At 39.6% G+C, this 20,235-nt stretch overlaps 2 protein-coding genes across 4 annotated transcripts in view; both read right to left on the minus strand.

Annotated features, from left to right (window-relative positions):
* Window positions 1–1,452: 1,452 nt before the first annotated feature.
* Window positions 1,453–9,730, minus strand: hmmr (hyaluronan-mediated motility receptor (RHAMM)). The gene is made up of 20 exons (XM_056769669.1): window positions 9,564–9,730; window positions 8,935–9,033; window positions 8,772–8,845; window positions 8,488–8,568; window positions 8,207–8,395; window positions 8,039–8,125; window positions 7,743–7,854; window positions 6,591–6,656; window positions 6,428–6,501; window positions 6,227–6,297; window positions 5,785–6,131; window positions 5,320–5,468; window positions 4,205–4,419; window positions 4,008–4,124; window positions 3,411–3,569; window positions 2,828–3,214; window positions 2,665–2,737; window positions 2,358–2,534; window positions 2,092–2,242; window positions 1,453–1,978 (listed from the first exon to the last, which is right to left on the minus strand). The coding sequence occupies exons 1-20, from the start codon at window positions 9,607–9,609 to the stop codon at window positions 1,959–1,961; spliced, it is 2,694 nt and encodes an 897-aa protein (XP_056625647.1). The 5' UTR covers window positions 9,610–9,730; the 3' UTR covers window positions 1,453–1,958.
* A 598-nt stretch (window positions 9,731–10,328) lies between these two features.
* The window catches only part of stag2b (STAG2 cohesin complex component b), a 28,582-nt gene continuing 18,675 nt past the window's right edge, over window positions 10,329–20,235 (minus strand). For 2 of the 3 annotated variants that reach the window (XM_056769072.1, XM_056769071.1), the window contains 19 exons: window positions 18,003–18,120; window positions 17,785–17,888; window positions 17,609–17,701; window positions 17,424–17,513; window positions 17,104–17,307; window positions 16,703–16,773; window positions 16,537–16,624; window positions 16,201–16,281; window positions 16,001–16,093; window positions 15,747–15,921; window positions 14,856–14,995; window positions 14,680–14,781; window positions 14,218–14,366; window positions 14,012–14,140; window positions 13,625–13,830; window positions 13,296–13,527; window positions 13,095–13,208; window positions 12,758–12,884; window positions 10,329–12,614 (listed from right to left, as the gene is read on the minus strand). In XM_056769072.1, the coding sequence (XP_056625050.1) occupies window positions 12,492–12,614; window positions 12,758–12,884; window positions 13,095–13,208; window positions 13,296–13,527; window positions 13,625–13,830; window positions 14,012–14,140; window positions 14,218–14,366; window positions 14,680–14,781; window positions 14,856–14,995; window positions 15,747–15,921; window positions 16,001–16,093; window positions 16,201–16,281; window positions 16,537–16,624; window positions 16,703–16,773; window positions 17,104–17,307; window positions 17,424–17,513; window positions 17,609–17,701; window positions 17,785–17,888; window positions 18,003–18,120 (2,439 nt within the window). In that variant the 3' untranslated portion in view covers window positions 10,329–12,491. The remainder of the gene's footprint in view (window positions 12,615–12,757; window positions 12,885–13,094; window positions 13,209–13,295; window positions 13,528–13,624; window positions 13,831–14,011; window positions 14,141–14,217; window positions 14,367–14,679; window positions 14,782–14,855; window positions 14,996–15,746; window positions 15,922–16,000; window positions 16,094–16,200; window positions 16,282–16,536; window positions 16,625–16,702; window positions 16,774–17,103; window positions 17,308–17,423; window positions 17,514–17,608; window positions 17,702–17,784; window positions 17,889–18,002; window positions 18,121–20,235) is intronic. The other variant, XM_056769073.1, reaches the window with a different exon arrangement.

A 20,235-nucleotide genomic window follows, 5' to 3' on the forward strand; every position in this document is an offset into this window, starting at 1 on the left:
GTGTCCCTCAGTGTTACCATTTTGAAGAAACTTAAAAGGCGAAGATGCTGTCGGTCTTCAACTGCAAATTCACACTTTTTCCCCACGCGTCTCTTTTTCAGCCACCTTCAGACCTCTCCCCTGCCTCTCTCTCCGCTTTCAAAATTCCCACCTTCATCCTAGTTCCTCACATATAACACTTCTGAAAACCACTTCCTGCTCTTGTTCGTCCACAAGGACCTGCATCCTGTTGGATGATTTGGTTAGTCACAGCACATCTGAAACAGCACGCTCATAAATCATTGAGTGAGATAAAAGATACTTTTGTACTGAAAAACACTGCTGACCTCCTGTGCATTTTAATCTGAACCTATTAAAGCCCATTATAATTCTCGGGTGGCCTTGTGTTCCTAATACTTCTTAGCAGGAGGACATTCGTAAGGAGTCATTTTATTACACCGCAACTTTTGTTTTTTCCGCTGATGCCATCAGGAGCCAAAGCCTTTGCAACAGGATGCTATATAAGCAGTTGAATTCCAGTTTAATGCAGACACTGACTGCTGGTAAAGTAGAATTCAAAATATTTAGAGATCTTTTAATGCGTTGTTTACATCTATATATTTTCAATCTAACATTTATTTAACTACATATAAAAATGTGCATTTTTCTTTGCAGTGTTCCAGACACTCTTTAGATGTCTGTATCCGTAGCTTCTGCTCATCATGGTCCTGTTGCTACGGCCTCTTTGCCTGGATCTTTGTCTAATTCATCACGACACCTGTGTAGCTCCAGCCTGGTGGATGTGCTGTGCCTTTTTTTGCTTGTTACATTTTTGGAAATGATAAACTCCTATATTTCTCATACTTATGCTCTCTAATCTTGTGGATCGTGAAAGAGCAAAGGTTAATCCTCTTAAAGAGAAGGTGATATATTGCGGAACGATGCTGTCACATGCGCCGTCCCATCCACCATCTGGCGTGAACAAGCATGAATGCTACGTGGTGTGCTAATAAATTACTATATTTGCCAACTTCCCACTATATTGCATTTTAAAGCAAGCCTTTATACAATAGGAGCATAATGACTAGTAACAAGCAATAGGAGGGAAAATAGGCTTTAGAAGGGGCAATTGACAGATAGTGATGTGATTCTTTTGTGGTGCTCTAGCACCCTCTTCTGCTGCATTCTTGATTTACAATTCAAACTGATCAGACGTTACAAGAAAAAGTTCAGCCAAAAACAAAATTTATTTTACCTATCCACCCTCAGAACCCCTCATGGCTTTCTTCCACAAACACACAAAGGCTTGTTGGCGATCAACACTTCTCAAAATATCTTAAGTTGAAAAAGAAAGAGTAATATACAGGGTTTGAATGACATGAGTGAATAAATGACTTTTGGGGAAGATCTATCACTTAGTACAATTCAGTAGGGTTTTTATAGCATCTAAAAAATAAATAAACCAAGACCAAGAAAAGTAAGATAGTGTTTTATTTCAATAAAGATTGACTAAATTTTTACAAGATTAAAATTTCAGGAGGATTTTAGTTTTGAAGATCAGTACAGACATAAAAAATAAAAAAAATAAAACTCAAAAACACAAAGTCACAACAACAGAGTCTCACAAAAAGACAAACGAGTACACAAACAAATTAAACTAAACATATTGAACAAGTTCTGAACTCTTTGTTTCTTTGACAAAGAGTGTGTTAACTTTAAACTTATTAAAGAACATTTAAGATAATAACATACCCAGTGTTAAACAAAATGAGATAAGAAAATTTAAGTGAATTCTAGTCCAACAGACAAATAAGGGGAAACGTGAAACATACATAAGCATTACATCAACACACACACACACACATACATAAATAAGATCAACGAACACACTTGTGTATTTTACCCACTGTCACTGTGGTAAATGTAAAAATCTTCCACAGACCACGGTCACTCCAGAGAAGTAGTCTACCAAGCGATGTTTAATACAATTTTCTGTTTCCTGGGAAACACAGACGAGAAAAGAAAGATTTATTATTTATGGATTTATGGACATTATAGCAATTAATGATGCAACATTACATCATGACTTCAGTAAGGTTGAAGAGTCTTCACCCGGTGTAAGAGCTGAGGTGGGCTGCTGGTTTTCTTTCTGCTCATGTTTAAAAGCCTTGCTAGGGTCAAATCTACAAGACGGCTGTGTGGACTTGAGCCGATCAAACTCTTGCTTCTGTTTCCCAACCTGTGCCCTTAGCTTGGAAACTTCCTGCATAACACACAACCAAACAGACACGGTGGGCTCTCCAACAAGAAAACCAATCTGACCAATTAAAACAAATGACAACAAACCACAGCATAGACTAAAGAAACATGAGCCCTACTTGTTTGAGCTCCAAGTTCTCCTCTTTGAGCTTGACCATGTGTCTGATCTTCTGGCGCTGGTTTTGATGGCCCATCAGATTGGCGTAAGCGTCGGCTAGCTTGTTCAACTCTGCCTGGGTGGCACCTTTCTCATTGAGTAAGGCATTCCTCTCTGCTGCGAACCTGTCCAGCTGTTCCTGAAAACAACAAGCAGATGAGAAAAGATGATGCCTTTGGCACAGAATGCATTTCTGAACCATCATATGTTATACATCATGTCATTACAGATTAAAGAAACACATTCTCTTTAAAACGCTATTTGCTGACCTGAAACGGTTTTACTTTAGCAGAGAGCTCTTCGTACAACTCTCTCCAGTGATCGGTCTCTGCGTTACACTTGCTGGGGGAGAACAGATGATGACACCAATCAAATACACAAAACTGTATAAGAACACAATGGAACACTATTGGGTTCATCTGAGCCGCTCACCTCTGCATCTCTGCTTCTGTCAGCTCTCTGCGCAAGTTCTCTCTCTCCTCCTCCACCTGTCTGAATAGCTGCTGTCTCTCCTGCTGCCATTCCTCGACGTGACGTTGAGCTTTGGCTCTTTCCTCCTCCACCTGCCTGTGCAGCTCTGTTAACTCCTCTGTGAGCTCCTCAACGCGGCCCTGCAGTCTGCTGGCTTCTACCGAATGGCCCTCCATCGACTCTCTCCTCTTCATCTCTCTCTCCAGTTGGTCCTCAGCCTGCTGTCGGTCTCCTCTCTCCTGCTCCACCTCCGCCTGCAGGCGACTCAGCTCTTCATGCTGGGCCTCTGCTGCTTGTCTCGACTCATCCTCTCTCTGAGCCAGTTTAGTTTGAACCTCCAAAAGTATCCTGTGGCACAGCAACACAATCAGATACATTCTGTTTCACAAGAGTGCTGTAGGTGACTCGGTTGGATTTTTGCCAACAAATTAGCACAAAGCAAACTGCTGAAGGTTGATATGGTATATTAAATTTATAAGAAGTGCAATACTTGAAAATGTTTTTCTTAGTCCGGCCTTAGCAGTGACCTAGGCAGGGTACTGACCTAGTATACTCCTCTTGCTGGTTATTCTGCATTTGGTGGACGTTTATAAGTTTCTGCTGTTCATCCTGCAACTGCTGCTTGAGTTCCATCATCTCTTTCTCCAGGTGAAGGACTTGAGCCTCAGCATGGTCCTTCTGTTTACCCAAAGATTGTCTTGTGCTACAAGGATAAAAAAAACTGATATTTATCAATTACATTAAAGGAAAGTATCCCGTATGCCCATTCTCATGGTAAACTTATAATAATGATTTTACCGCAAAACCAGGAGCATCAAAGTCTGATATCAGTCATGACTTGACCTTAGTCAATATTAAAGCTATACAGATTTTATTTTCACAAAATGTTCATTATATTATGTTGGATCTAATTAAAAGAAAACTTTAGCTGGGCTTTCACAGGCAAGGTCACATTTATGTAACCCTTATGGTGTTCATTAAAAAACTAAAAACCTATATTTTAGGTATTTTAAGCGTGTTCATCTTGAATAAATATAAATATCTAGAGTTGAAAACAAAATCACATAATTTTAAGTAAACACTGAAAACAAGTTCCACAGTCCCAAACAACACACAAGGGTTAAAAACAATCTGTGCTTACCTCTCGAGGTCAGTGGCCATGCCTCCAAGCTTAGCAAGACAGTTTCGGTGATCCTCTTCTAGTTTCTTCATTGCAATCACATGAGCATCTCCTAAAGCCTGCATCTCAGCACATTTCCTGTTGAAGGAAAGACCAACACTCAGTCACCAAAGAAACTAAAGCACGATTGATCTAAAGCAGGAACCAGCAGTTCTCACCTCTCTAACTCAGTACTGGTATTGTTCAGGTCTTGCTCCAGTGTCTGGTTCTTCTGTGTGAGGCCCTGGATGACCTCCTCGCTGTGCTGTTCCTGTTTCTCCAGCTCTGAGAGCTCCGAGAGCGCATCCTCCAGCTCCTCACCCAGCTGTCTTCTCTCAGTCTCGGTCTGATCTTTTAAATGCTCTAGCATGCTGGCTAGGGAGCTGCTGTGTGCCTGGAGCAAGACACATTAGATTAGTTTAAGAGACATTAGCCTAATCCATATCAAGTCAATCAGAGAGTCTTTAAATCAAAAGATCTGTGAACACAGTAATGTTCATTGGAGAGTCCAACAACAATCCCAAAGTAGCATTTTAGGAGAAAAACTGGGATATTCCATTGAAACTTCTGAAAGCTCCTCCTCTCAACTATCGCAGATGCAGCATGAAAAGATCAAGTGTTTTTACATATCAATATGGCTCAAAAGAGTTTGAAATATGAAAAATAGGTTGTTCTTCATTCATCCATCCATCCATTTTCTGTTCTTCATTCATATTCAAGGGAATTCTTTAATACCAAAGATATTTTAAACAAGGTTAAAATAAAAAGTATGTGATTATAGGCGTAATTTTGAACAAAATCTGGCCAAAACAAACTAGTTCACTGCAGCAAACGTTCCAGAAAACTTCAGTCTGTCCGGTAATAGGGAGGATTGTTCTGTTGCAGGGCTACACCTTTGTTAAAATGGGGATTTTTCAGTTTATGTGGTTCCAGGTTAGACACAGAACAACATAACTAATGAAACGGTAAGATGCGAGCAAAATAAATACACAGGCTTATGAAGTTGCATGGCAGAGATTCAGGAAATGCCTTTTGTCTGAAAAGAAACAAAACTCAGATTTTTGCAAAATAAAATATTTTTTTTAAACATTAAAAGGATGTAGCGAAAACAGTGGCGATGAATTAGTGAGGCGAATACGAATGAATTGGTAAAGTCTTTGCATTTGATAAAAAAATAAAGAAAGGAGTGTTGGAATATAGTCACTCAGTCCATTCAAAATATTTTTTTCACTCTAGCAAAGAACAAAAATGAAATTCGCTCGAAGTGTATAGAGGCTTAACATACTCCACATACCTTTTCATCTTCCAGTTGTTTTGTTGACGCAGAATGTTCCTCCTTTAGCTTTTCATGTGCCTCCATGTCAGTCTTCATGCTCGCCTCCAGTGAGCTTATATCTGCCTTCAGCTCCTGTACTCTTCTCAGTCCCTCCTCCTGTGTCCGGGCTGTAAATTACAATGCACAGTAAATAGCTGTTCTAAAGTGTTTTCAATCAAAGTCAATGTATGTTTGTCAATTGTTTTCACCCCAACCAAACACATACTATTTTGTTTTCTTGTCACCATTTTCTATTCCCATTCTGACCCTTTTTCTGTGTGTAGTAGTCCCTACATATTAATGCATTACAGTGTTGTGTGAACCTTTACAATCCACACTAATATGAGAATCAAATGATCAAAGCAAACCTCAGACATTCATTAAGTGTCTATTCAAAGAAAGGACATGCAGAGAGGGAATAAAAGAAGACTTTATGCAACAAACCTCTTTCTTCCTCCAGCACCAAGCATCGCTCACTCATGAGTGCCACACGCTGATCCAGCTCCTCCTCTGTCCTCCTCAGGACCTCCTTCACGCGGGCTAGCTCCTGTTCTTGCTGTCTCACCATACTGCGAGACTCCTCGAGATCCTGAGCTCCCTGCTGCATCTGCTTCTCCAGCTCTTTCAGTGTTACCCGAGATGCCTGCAGCTCCTTCACATGCTCCTCCATCTCGCTCTCCTTCTTCTCAAGAGCCTTCTGTGAGCCCAGCAGCTCCTGCTGACACCTCTGTAGCTCCTCCTCCTTCACCTCCAGCTCACCGCCACATTTCTCCAGCCTCTGCTTCACATCACTGTACAGGCCAGGAAGACTCAGATGAGGCCACAAACACCGACGCCCCCCCTTACTGTGGCAACAACAATATGAAACCATACACACGGTTCTAACCTGAGGTTCTCTTGAGGATCAGAGACGCAGAGCTCAGCGGTGGATTTGTCCTGCAGCTTAATCCGCAAATCCTTTGACATTGGAGAGTGAGACAGACAGCTTATCTCAAACCAAGCAGCACTTCAAAGACTGATGATTCTAGCTAAGCAGTAAGTAAATGTCAACTGGCTTAGAGTCCGATTCTGTTGACCAGACCAATACCTGAATCTCTTCATTTGCAGAGTCCAGGTAACCCTGCAGGACCTTGATCTCCTCCCTCAGCTCCTGGATTATGGCTTTAATTTGTGAAAGAAGAGGAATCTGAGTGAGACGTAGCTCTAAATGACATCAAAAAATAAACACAGATCTTACCGTGCACACTTACTATGCAATTTGTCCATTTCATTTTCAATTTGCTCATTTTGGGATTTTGTCTCTTGATGAAGATCCTCTGAAAAAAATAAGCAAAAACCAGCTAAAGCTGAGGTGTGTAGTTTCTCCTATTTCCTGCTTGAGCATATGTTTGAATGACCAATTGCAGATATGGACAGTGTTGAGGTCACATGTCACTTTTAGGGCTTCTTTAATTTTTTATCCTGTGAAATGAAAGCCTGTGGGACTAGTGATATTTGGTCGTTCACAAACTCACTATTTGAATTAGTTTTTTTAATACTTTGGTCAAACTAACTTGCAAAGTATTTGAACATCACTAAATTGTAAGTGGGTGACCTGTTACAACCATAAAGCATTTAAGAAGTTTAACTCAAATTCATTTCACAAAAGAGGCAAAAGAACAAGCCTTAAGTGTCATGCAGGGCGTTCTGGCAACTCTCTTAAATGTTTTTTTTTCTTTCAGGTTTTGAGGGGATGTTCCAGCTTAGGCTGTGCCACTGCAAGTGTGTGTTTCAGGTGTCGTTTTGAGGGTGTGTGGCAGGCATAACAGACACTTGGAGGCAGGATGAACGATACTTTGTGGCATTGCTTTGGGGGATCGCATGGCGTTTTGACAGCTGTGCCATGCCGGAGGATCCAGGCCAGTGTTCTGATATTTTGTGCTACCATTAGAATGTACTTTCCTCTCGCTGAGTTTAGGTTTTGGTTTACGTTGCTTCTATGGCTAATAAATAAATATTTGGTTGAGATGTCACCTCTGTTCTCCCTCTTTTGTTGGTCGCATTCCTAGAAATTACTGTAAACAACATAGCACATCAGAATCTAATTGGTGGCGGTCTTGACCTCAGTTTTTGACATTGGTTACAATGTCAGGACACAAAGTTCAAATGAGACAAACGTGCAACTTCCTTTATAAATCTCCTGTATGTACAGTAATCAATTGATATCTTAAATATTTTATTTAATATGTGCTTTTTGCTAAAGAAGAAAAAAATAAGATAATATTATTAAGCTTTACAATTCTTTGTGCACGTTATAAGCTGCCACATTCATTTTACTTTCTCAAAAATAACACCTTCAGTTGTAGGTGCTCCTAAAAAAAGTTTTGGTTAAACTCTGATGTAGGATACACCATGTTACTCACCAAGATCCTGGTTTCTTTCCTGTAGAACTTTAAAAGTTGTTTTGGCAGCTTCCAGATCGGTTTCCAAGACCTTTACTTTACCCTCTGAGCTGATCTGCAGGAAGCTCAGCTCCTGTTGACAAGGTTCAAGAGCTGATGTCACAAATTTGTAAAGTCACCATCACATTACTGAACTGCTCATTATGAATGCACATCATCAAGCAGAAGGAGCATCACTTTGGCTGCGATCTGAAGGGTCCGTGTCAGCAAAATCCGAGGAAATATTAAATAGGAACGCCATCGCAACAGAGACGTACCTTGTCTTTAGCATCCAGTTTGTTTTTGGCCTCAATGAGCTCCATAGTAAGAGCATTAATTTTCTTTTTAGAACTATCAGCAGAAACCTATGAAAGAAAACACAACAAGCTTGCTAAGGCGTTCTTCTGTAATCACTTAACAGTCTACAATGACAGAGAAAGGCTCACCTTGGTCTTCAGGAACTCATTGGCTTTCTTTAGCTCTGCAAGCTGCCTCTCGAGAGAAGCCACATTGGCAGCCAGACCGGTCTTCTCCCTGATAGCCACCAACAGTTTGGACTCAAACTTCTTTATCTCTTCCTCAAAGGTCAGCAGCCTTCGGTCCTGCTCTCCTCTCTGCTGCACCAAGGAACGGATCTATGATCCAGACAGTCGTGGTTAAGAAAGAAGGCAACAGAAATGTATTGGGTCCTAAGGACACAAATTTACAAGAGTTTTTATGCATCTACCTCTTTCTCTAGTAGCATCCGATGTTTCATCTCAAGTGAGAAACTTATTTTATCCTTTTTGGAACTTTGGAATCCATCAGCCTACATGAGAAAAACCAAGAAAGCAAATTATGAATAAGGTAACAGAGCAAATATTCACGATGGCCAAAATAAGGAGGATGGATCACTCAGGTAAACGAATGGGAGGAATCGTATAACTTAATATGACTGCTATTGGCTTTCTACATATGGAAAATATATGTATATAATAACAATAAATGTATATATAACATTAAAAACCTCACCAATCCATCGACAGACATGGTCCTTCGTACTGGAGACATCAGCACTTCATTTGATGGTGATGGTGGAGGTAACTCTGGTTATAAACATTTTCAGAGAAAAATAAATGAAAACTATCCACACTCATTATACTTATAAGTGTATAATTATAAAATCTGCCCTCACTTTTGGAAGCTTGTTTAAAGCGCTCAGCTTTGAGAAATGACACAGCTCCTTTCAGCTCGCCAGATATTACCTCATAGCTACCAGGTGGTGGAGCACAACCTGAGGAGAAATATAACCACATATACACAACCTGAGGAGAAATATAACCACATATACACAACCTGAGGAGAAATATAACCACATATACACAACCTGAGGAGAAATATAACCACATATACACAACATGAGGAGAACTGACGAACAAACTGGGGATAATGGATCGATAAACGTCTAATAATAATAATAATTTACTGGTAAAAGATGTTTAGGTAAACAGACATTCACCCGAGAAAGTTGACATTATGTTAAAAATGTCTTCAACTTGCTATGTTGTAAGGAATTAAGTAAATAAACTTCCATTTTATTATGTTGGTCAGTATGGGATTCAGTGCTCTGCAGCCCATTAAAGGAAACGACAACACGAATCAATATTGTATGAATTTACGTTAGCATAGCAAGATACCTCTACGCCATTTTCAAAAGTTGTTAAAAAGATATATTCTTAATTTAATGACCACATTTCAGTCATGAAACGGCGTGTGAGAGCACACGATACACTCAACATTATACAATGAGCTTCCAACACTTACCAATATGCTCGTTGAATCTCTTTAATGGCGCTCTCGAGAAAGACATGGTTAATAGCGAACGCGACAAATCTATTTTAAAAGAACAGAAACTCTTAAACACACACGAGCGAAACTTTTAAAAACACGGACATCAACAACAAGCCATTCACGCCCGCTGAAATTTTGAAATGGTAACACCGCCCAATCGCCGAGATGTAATTGTCTTGTCCAATGACATTGCAAAGAATTTGATGAAAATAACTTTAAACCAATCAGGTGAGAGAACGTGTGACACGTCATTTCTGGTCACGCAGGCTGCATTTACTGTCTGGTATGCAATGCAACTGACGTCGAGGTCCATTTATCCCATTTTCAAAGCATTTTGGGCAAAACTACAGAATGCCCTATTGCATTTGAGGGCACACTTTAAAAATACTTACATTTACATTTAGGCATTTGGCAGACGCTTTTATCCAAAGCGACTTACATTGCTTTATCCTATACATTTTTACATAGGCATTTGCAATACCCTGGGCTCGAACCCACAACCTTACCACTGAGCTACAGGAAATATTACTTTAAATGTTAGACAATAACGAAACACTAAAAAGCGGGATTGTCTATAATAAATGAATGCCAGTTTCTCTTTAAACAGCGAAATAATATTGTATTTCTTTACTTTACTTGACTTGACTTGACAATGGAGGCCTTTAACTATAATTCTTGAATAGTCTACAAGATTTATTATGCAAAACACTTGAAAACAAACAACATAGAACACGAAAATGATTTGTTTACTTTTATTCAAAAACTTACTGTCTCCAGACAGGTACAAATCAGAAACATTACAGTGGATAACAGAGGACAGGAAACGGTTATGCATGAGTTTATATCTCTGAACAGGGGGAAGTGATAATATGCTTAAATGTTAACAGAAAAAGCACTAGAAAATTAAGCTTTACGTTTAAATGCATGTATATTTACACAATCTATTCAGCAGTTTTAATGTAGTGGTGAGGAACAGAAGACAGTTTTGCCCCGAGGGCATTTACTTTCAAAAACCCAAAACTCTGTCTGCACACCTTCTTTTAAATAAGTACACTCATGCCATTGCAGAAATACACTCTTCCTTTTCTCATACAAAAGGAATCCAATATAAATCCTCACATAAAAGTTAAAACATGGAAGATTTCTGTTTGACAACCACCTTCTGTTTTTTCTTTATAAAACAATGATTTAAGGCCAAGACATGGAATGATTAAAACTATACCCCAGACAAAATGCACATGTCTGTCATATAAATTAATGTATTAGTTAAGCTTAATAAAGCTGCCGAATGCAATGCTGTAACATTAAAGATCTCACATGATGTTACGTTACATATTGAATATTTCATATTGGGAAAAAGCTTAGAGCTGAGTGGAATAGTTCAGTCCATAAATTTAAACCAATCCAATTTACAGTAAGGAAAGAAGTGAAAACCTAAAAACCTCTTAAGAAAAAAACAAATCCAAACAATACACACAAAAAAGGAAAGAAAAAATATAAAATATTTCAAAACTTTACTTGCTGCATGGCTACACAATCTTATGTTTTGACATGTTCTTATACATTTCCAAAACCTTTTAACTCGAGCTTGGAGTTAAAAAACAAAAACAGCACAGTTATAAAATCAGCACCAATTTATATATTTATATATAATTTGATTTAAATGTAGACGTCTACATAGCTCTAATCAGGGGAAGAAAATCTCCACCAGACATACTACACTAACTCCAGGTTTTATCAGAGACGACACAATGGCACTACTGGAGAGATTTCCTCATCTTGATCTTAAGATTTTAGAGGGACAAGCGAGCAGATCTATTCTTTGGATAAGCCTTGTGACCCAGTGGAAGAATTATAGTCTTTCTGTGCATCTCCACAGAGTGGCCGAGAGCCTGATTTACTAGGGCAGTTGGCACGAAAAATGATTTTGTCGGTGCAACACGTGCAACAGGACTACTGAATGGTGGTTTAGCATGTACCAATCACCGATCATGTCATTAAAAATTACGCCAATCGTGCACCAAAGGCAGCAATTAATCCGGCCCAGTGTGATTTTCGATTTACCCTTTATATTGGATGTCATGATTTTTTCGAGAGGAGAAAAAGGAAACTAAATACTAGATATAAAGACCTGGAGGTTCTTCTCCATTTCACATATTAGATAAGAATAAAATATATATCAATACTCACTATGATGAGCAAAAACCTGCTTATAAATTACTACTTTACACCAGATTACTCACTATTACAAAAGGGCTATACATAACAAAGTTGTATTTAAGTTAAAAAAGATGCATTCACCCCTAAATTTCAAGAAATACCACAAATCTAAGAGATCTCACATATGTTTCTTCAAACATAATGGCGTTCAACTGTGAAAAAATAATACGTATAACTATACATATAATTATTTCACAGTTATTTCGATAATGTACTCATGTATGGCTAAGGACAGTCTGGGATTCCATGCTTTTCAGTATCTACCGATCAAGGAAAGCCCACACAATGATCGCAAAGACTTTAAAATTGCTCCGCTTTCCTTTCTGTTTTAGTAAGCGTCAATGGTACAAGCCGATTTGGATGCCAATCGCTCCATTGAACTTAATTCTCTTTAGAGAATCGATCTGAATTCGCACAAAATGTCTCTTCTCTTCACACTCCTCCAATTTTAATCTTAAAACATGGGCACTCCCAGGACCTACAAGAGAAAATGTTCAAATTCAGTTCAGTGTTTAAGGTTACCAAACAATCGTTTCAATTTCATCATCAGTCCAGATTAGTAGTATAATGCTTTCCCTCTCTTTTGTTAGCACAACGGCAATTCTTAAATCTGAAATCACTCCTGCTAGTGCCATCTAGTGGTGGTCTCCCTTTCACGTCCTTAAAGTGAACGAGTCCCCATTACCGCTGAAAAGCGTCATAACCCAGGAAATGAGTGCTTCTTACAGACTCGTCCATGATGGAGGAAGGGTCGAAAAAGTCGGGCTTCAGTTCTGATCGCTCTCGCCGGTTCTTCGATGGGGGCTGCAAAAGAGCAGATAGAATATAAGTTCTATTAAAAAGCTTTTATTTATTTTTAGGCAGAAACAACATCCCAGAGATCAACAGAATAACATAATGCCTACTGACAATCACAACAATGAATATTAAAGACATTCGACAATTACCAGATCAATATCCATGGTGTCAAAGTCCATGCCTTCATTAAGATCCTCGATTCGGCCTTCCGATGACATCATCACATCTTCCACAATAGGTTCCTCATCATCCTCCATTAGGCCCGTCCCTCGTCGACTGCAAGCATGAGAGCAATATAATAGTAAACAATTACAAAATGCAGTGCTGTATGTAAAATGAGTGATTTTGTGACATCACAAATAAATGCATCAATGGAAGATCACCTTTACAAAATTTTGCTCTGCAATCAATAAAAATAAGAATATGACCCCTTATAGAGAGCTGAAATCTAGCCAAAGGGTACATTTCGAATTGGATGTCTCTTACATGGCATGCTGAAGGTTGGTTCTTAATTTAGCGTAGTTCATGACTCTCTCCTGATGCTGTCTGGCCACCTCCTCTTGCTGCTGTCTCTGTGCAAGCATCCAAGTGACCTGTGTGCTACACAACACAATAACAGCAAACCTCACTAGACGTTCCTCACCAAACCACAAGCTCACCAGCTCACTGCAGTAATGATTGGCTTACTTGTAGTCCATGGTTGTTTGATGATGTTGTGGCTGTAGAGTGGGAGGGTGCGTGTGCTGCTGTTGCTGATCGGGGGTCATGGTGTACACTCCCATGTAGCTCTCCTCGGGCCGCAGACGTTTGGGCTCTCTCATGACGGTGGACGTGAGGTGGGGTGATGGCATCATGACGGGCGTCGGCATGCTCTGTTCGCGGTTCATCCACATATCAGTGCTGCTGCTACTGCTTTCCTCTGTGCCAGGACAGAAAGAATAGAACAACATTATTAATGGGTAACCAATCAAGGGACGGTAATATATTAAAGGTTCATGTGTCAATCACAGTATTACCTTCTGGTATTTTCCTCTTAGCGGTGGCAGGTTTAGCCTTTTTGCTCCTGACAGAGGATCCGCGACTGCTGATGCCACTGATTACAGACATGGTGTCGTCATCTCCACCTGCCTGCAGTGAGTTCCTGTAGGAGATGAGCGGCAGCCAGCAGTCTTCCCTCTGCAGGGCCATCTGAAACGTCATGAAGCGCTCCAAATACATGTGGCTTCACACACAGAGGAAGAGAGAAAACCAACATTACATCCATCTGATTTACATGCACTCTGAATATGACCAAACTAATTGGTATTCAAATTGTATTCACCATACACATTATATAATAAAACAAACTGGAAGCTTTAAGGTTATATTGTCAATATTGTCAAAGCTCGGCAAAGATTGCTTACACAGTCCGCTTGTCCTGCCGCATAAGTTTGGATGAGAACTCGCTGAGAATATCCAAAAATGCCAGGTGAAGTGGGGGATATCCCTCACCTTGAGGATTCGGCTCTTTGAACGCAAACTCGATACCGTCCCTTAAAACACAGAGCAATGGGTTAAATCAGCACACTATCATAGAAAATCATTATTTTTTCATAGTAAAGAGGCTCACTTATGTAACATGGCAATGGCATCTCTGGTCTTGACCTGATCCAGGCCGAAGGTCAGAGAGAAACGGCGAGCGAGCTCTTTAATGCCACAGAAAGACGAGGCTGACCGGTCAAAGCTGGGACCCAGATCTGACAGCATTTCATTGAATAGCTACACACAGCAGAGGAAGAAACCGTTTACAATCCAGTCATGAAAAATAACAGAAACAGAGAGCCGATTTAAGGTTGTGCTGACATTTGCAATCATTTATAACGGTCATGGAATGACATTATAGCTGAAAACTACTATATTTCCCAGATTATTTTAAGATAGATATTAATTTTTTGTAAACACATCAAATGTGGACATAAAAATAAAACGTGCTGTTTTGTGGAACAGAGTTGTGTAAGAAGTGAATCCTGCAGCCCTTATTTGTGTGAAAAGACTTAGAAGTGTGTAATCGGTTTCATCATCATAGACTGACCTGCTGTAAACTGAGAATGAGAGTCTTTGCACACTGGATTTTGTCGATCTGTCTTGTCTTACTCATGGTTTCCTTGATGATATCACCATAGTCATTGTAATACTAGATAGAAAGAAAGAATCGTATTAGAGAAATCTGTGCATGTGTAAAATCAGTTCAAGAATGAAGAGACTCACCCTCATGTATTGCTTAAATATATCTGCACCAGTGTTCATCTCAACTACGTTGTAAATAATAAGTTTGCAGTATGCTGCCAGCAGGTTTCTCCTCTTGTGCAAAGCTTCGATTTTTCCTGCTTCATCATCCTGCTGCCCATCTGCTCAAAAATGGAAAATATAAATTAATTAAACAACAAGACAGCATATACAAATGCAGCTTAACAATATTAGTACAAGTACCCTGAATAAGAGTCATTACAGTTTAAAATGTTAAAATGTTCTTGTGTTGACTCAAAGATTCGGTTTATATTCTTTTCTTTTATTAGGTTTTACATTTATTTTAATATTTTACAACTGCTTAAAAGGACTTTATATTATAAAATATTTATAACGTCTTAAATGTTAAATCGTCATCATTATAACATCAACTTCTCTCATGTATGTCTTGTGTTATCTTTACTATTGCTAGAAAGGTTTTGGATTTGTTAATATGCTGTTAATCAAAAATGATGTATTTTAAGTCGATTATTTACGTGATAATTATTTTATTGACTATGGAAATGTGTTTTAGTTTAGTTTTTTTTTTTTTATATAATTCTTATTACATCCTTGAACTGAAAAGTCACATGTTTGCCCTCTAGTGGCCACTTAGGAACACTGCTTCTTGACAGCACATGAAGGAAGATGCAACAGGTCCATCCCCTTATTTTAAACCTCTCAATCTATTTGCACAAAAACTCCGCAAATATCACAATTAAATAATGCTGGAGGCTTTAATCCCTTAAGCGCATCTCAAGCCCATTTTCTTTGCGTGACTATTTGACATCAAAAAGCCAGGGCCACTAAATGTCAATCCATTCAACAAAGCCTTTTAGCTCCAGCTAAAAGTGATTAGCAATGATAGACCACCTGCGCTGTTGTTGTCGTCATCCTGGTCAATGAACACGTGGTCCAGAATGAAACTGAGAAGCTCAGACTGCAAGGATGCCTCAGGTGTGTGTATTAAGGGCTCCAGAGCATCTCTGCCCCCTGAGATGATCTGATGGCTAAAGATCAGCAGCAGGTCACATAGGATGGTGAAGGCCTGCAGGAGAACACAGAGTCAGGTACAGCGTGTTTCTAGAAAGTTTGTTCGGCGTGAGGGAGATCTATACGATACAGACCTGCTCTTTGACGGCGGTGTTGACGCTTGTAAGGTAACGCTGGCACATGAGACAAAATGCCCTCATTTGCTTCCTCAGAGTCACCATATCCTCCTATAGAGCACAAATGCAATATTGACATTCAACAAAGCACAGCAAATAAGACCAAACAGGAATGCACACATATGAAAGCAGAAGGTAAACAAAAATAAGGAAGCTACCTTTTTAGAATTGCCTTCAGAGACCTTGGCTAGGTGCCAGAGGATGACATAATGTGTGCATTGCAGAGCGTGAATAACAATCTGAAACAAAGAAGAGAGAAAGTAAAATTAAACAGCAAACGTAAAAGGAGCCCTTTTTATACCACTAGCAGAACCCATTCAAAATCGCACTATTCATCATCCATTGCTTGGCGACACAGATAGTCCCACCTGACTATCTGATCAATTTTGTCAATTTGAAATCCATGAGGTCACTCAAATAAATACGTCACGCTTCCCCTTCACAAATTTTTCTTTGATATACACATGCAGCATATGATGGCTTATAACAAATACCTGCTCAGGCATGTCACCGTTTTCAATCCCAGTGTTCAGTAACCTGTAGTTGCTGGTGAAGAGGTCCCAGTTGGAGAGGTCATGAGCACTGCAACAAAAACAGCAGGATATCATGATTTGCACATGACCTTTATGGCCTAGAGAAAGGCGAGACTGAAGCTCTTACTTGTGGAAAGCAGTGATCCTCTTCAGAGTAGACAGAACTTGGTAAGCATCATCTTCATCTGGATCTTCACCCTGTAAAGACAGAAGATGCACATGAGACCAATGATATCTTTTATATCGTGAAAGCATAAAGCGAATGTAGTCAAATTCAGTGTCTATGTACAGAGATATATGTAATACTACAAATTATGGCATGATCGCATTAACGCCTGGACAGCAAAGAAAATAAAACTTAAATATGTTAAAGAAAGAAAATATAATTGATCATCAAAGATAATAGTTGTTTTTGGACAGCTAGTCAAACCAGACAATACAGCATAACAGTGCGGTAGAGAGCAAATATTCTCTGTTGTCCCTATGCCACGTCAAAGAGCATCAATAAGCCCCGCCCACTATTCTCACCTCCTGCAAGAAATCCTCTAGAAGCCTGTTGAACTTGTCCACTAACTCATCCAGGAGCTGGCTGCGGGCGATATCCACCCGGTTGAAGATAGTGAACTCCTCGTTGCAGAGCGCGTGGTAGGTTTTGGAGCAGGCCTCGAGGACATCTGTGTCCGTGTGCTTCTCAACAATCTCTCTGATTTGTCGTAACAATGCATCCAGGTGCTGCCAGAGTAAACAACAGGCTTTCTTTCACATGCTACTCAGTCAATGTATTGCACATAATGTTTTTCCTTCACCGTACGTGAACCAGATGTATTCAAACAAGTGATGGTACAGACCTTTTCCAAACGGCCTGTGGTATAGATTTCAAGATCAAAGAACTGCGGCAGCTGGAGAAGGTTAGTCAATTTCTCTGCATCAACACAATACTGTCAAAAATAAAGTTGAATAAGCGTTAACGGTGATGTATGACAAACCTAATCTAATTTTACACCTTTACTTATAGAAGGGTTCAGTGTTTAACCTTTGCAAGTAAAGCTGGCAGTGCTGTGGAAAAAATCTCTGTCATTCTCGTCCGGTCATCAAGCTGAGATTTCTTCTCCTTTGCTGTGAGAACCTGAAATGAGATCCAGTGATAATTGGGAACGGTGTCATCACAGGCCCATCTGTATGTGTGTGTGTGTCTGTGTGAGGTCTTACTCTCTTGCCCGTGCCTCTGCCCACAGGAGGATGACACTCTGCAGCCTGACGGATGGTACACAGCATGATCTCTATGAGAGCCGTCTCCTGTCTGTCTGTCAGAGCTGGAAAACACAAACGCAGATAAATAATCACTCTAAAAACAACTCTAACATTTGTGTGTCTCTGACAATAAGATTTGCTACATATTATAACAGAATTTTGTGATGTGTTCAGACCTTCCTCTCCAGGAAGAGGCTCATCCAGAAGTAGACTGATCATGCACTCCCAGTCTTTCAGGATCTCTGCTGCACAGTCCCACATGCTGTCCACTAGGTAGGCAGCATGCTCGTGAAGCTGAAAATCAAAGCATATTACTTCTAAATGTGTAACAAATTACAATTATCATTCTACAGTCCGTAAAAAAGACGAACACGCCCCAATATACTTCCACTGTAGAAAAATGAAGCTAATTGTCTGATGGCCACTAATATACAGCACAGCTGGCATCCCTTGGACTGGCGCGAGGTAGAGCCGCAATATGTCCCGCCCACATTCCCAGATGATTTGCTAACTAACACATCATGTTGTCGAGATCTAGTAACACAAGATCTTGTCACACCCCTAGTGTTGGTGCACACAAGTAAGAGCAAACACGCTTTGAAACAGCGTTTGTCAGACTGGTCTTGTGAGAACAAGATATCCTCACAGCTATTGTTATTGGCTTGGAGTGCAGGGATCAAAAGTGCAGGGATTTTGCACATGCTCCCTAAATTTAACCTGCGAGCTTTTGGGCGAGTGCATGTTTAGTTGTGGTGCGAATTGTTTTCAATACTGTACAAAACATGCTAATAACTGAATGAAGTATATGCGTGCTGTGAGCTACAGTGACCGGTCCAGCCATTTATAGACAACGTGATTTTTAGAGGTGGGAATCGTTTGGTCCCTCACGATCGATTCAGAATCGATTCTTAGGGTCACGATTCAATTCAGAACACATTCTTGTCGTACTAATTAGCATACAAAAAACTTCATTAAGTCGCATTTGCGCTCACAGTCAGACTAGTGTTGGCACTTTCGGAAACAGTCTTTGAACTGTCACATATTGTATTTTAATACAACCGAGTGCCAAAAAAAGCCATTCTCATTCCAATTTTCTGTTGTCAGACATAAAAATAAGTGTATATATTAAAGTTTAGTACAATGGGGCTGAAAGGTTTTCTCTTTCTGTACTGCTCGTGTATGCTCCGCTGTATCTCTGCGTAAGGTGTGCGCTTTCTAACTGGACCGGGACCTGCACCTCTCTCGCGGTTGACTTCCGCCTTTTTGTTCCGATGACATCACGTTATTATATTTACTTATAACATTTAAAATCTATGTTTTTTAAATTTGTGAATCGACTTGAAACACTAGAAGACTGAACCGCGATTCATAGATTTTTCTCCCACCCCTAGTGATTTTCCATCCCGCGGCGCTGCTTTCCACAGTTTTCACACAATAGTCAGATGGGTCTAAACATTCTTGTGCATCTCTCATTCTTTTCTAGTGTTTACGGTGGTTTGCGGTGTGAGCAGCGCATTGGGAGAGTCATTCGCATGGCTAAACAACAGCCTGCTGTACCACAAGTATGCCAATTGCATGTTCACATTACGTTATTTCAAAGTCGGCATAGTTTAAAGATGATTTTTCTAATTGTTTGACACAGTGGTGGGTTGGTATTTATTGTAAATTATTTATCCATGCGCACCATTATAAAAAAATTGCAATTGAAATCTTCAATTAAAAACTTTAACCTCCTTCCCCATTCGAAACGACCTCTCTTCACTTCTGGTCACGAGGAATAGAGCAAGGGCGGGGCTGCAGTGACTGACAGATTGCAAACTGGTATTCAAATCATTCACCTTTTAACGATCCAATCAGTTGTCGGTGGATGAAGTCAAGTCCCGCCCAATATTTTATTCTCATTTCAAAGTCGTTTCACTCAAGTATATGTCACAATATGGAAAAAAAGACAATCGCTACTTCCGTTTCATGCAGACTTTTAAAACATTCACAAACAAATCTGTCTTTATCTTACATGTTTGCAATGTAAGGATATAACAATGTGTTTATTTAACTCTTTCTCTCTGGCTACAATGAAAAATGAGGGTTCAGTCAGTGGAGGAAGGAGGATTGACAGCATGATATGATCGCTTTCCCCTTACACACCCAATTTAAGCGTACAACATGCTGGGTGTTTGTGGTTTTATGATTAAAAGTGTGATTTTAGCATGATTTTAGCGAAAACAACCACAGAGCTTTACTAAAAGCTGCGCATGTAAAGAAAACAGAAAGCATAATTTTTGTGCAATTACTTGCCTGTCAGTTAAGTTTGTGACAAAACATTTTGCAGTGTTTATATAGTGTTTACTACTGCATAATATAATTAATTAAAATAGAAATTTGTTTCATAAAGAACATTGATTTTAAAAT

The sequence above is a fragment of the Triplophysa dalaica genome, chromosome 16 (assembly GCF_015846415.1).
Source record: "Triplophysa dalaica isolate WHDGS20190420 chromosome 16, ASM1584641v1, whole genome shotgun sequence".
Lineage (NCBI taxonomy): Eukaryota > Metazoa > Chordata > Actinopteri > Cypriniformes > Nemacheilidae > Triplophysa > Triplophysa dalaica.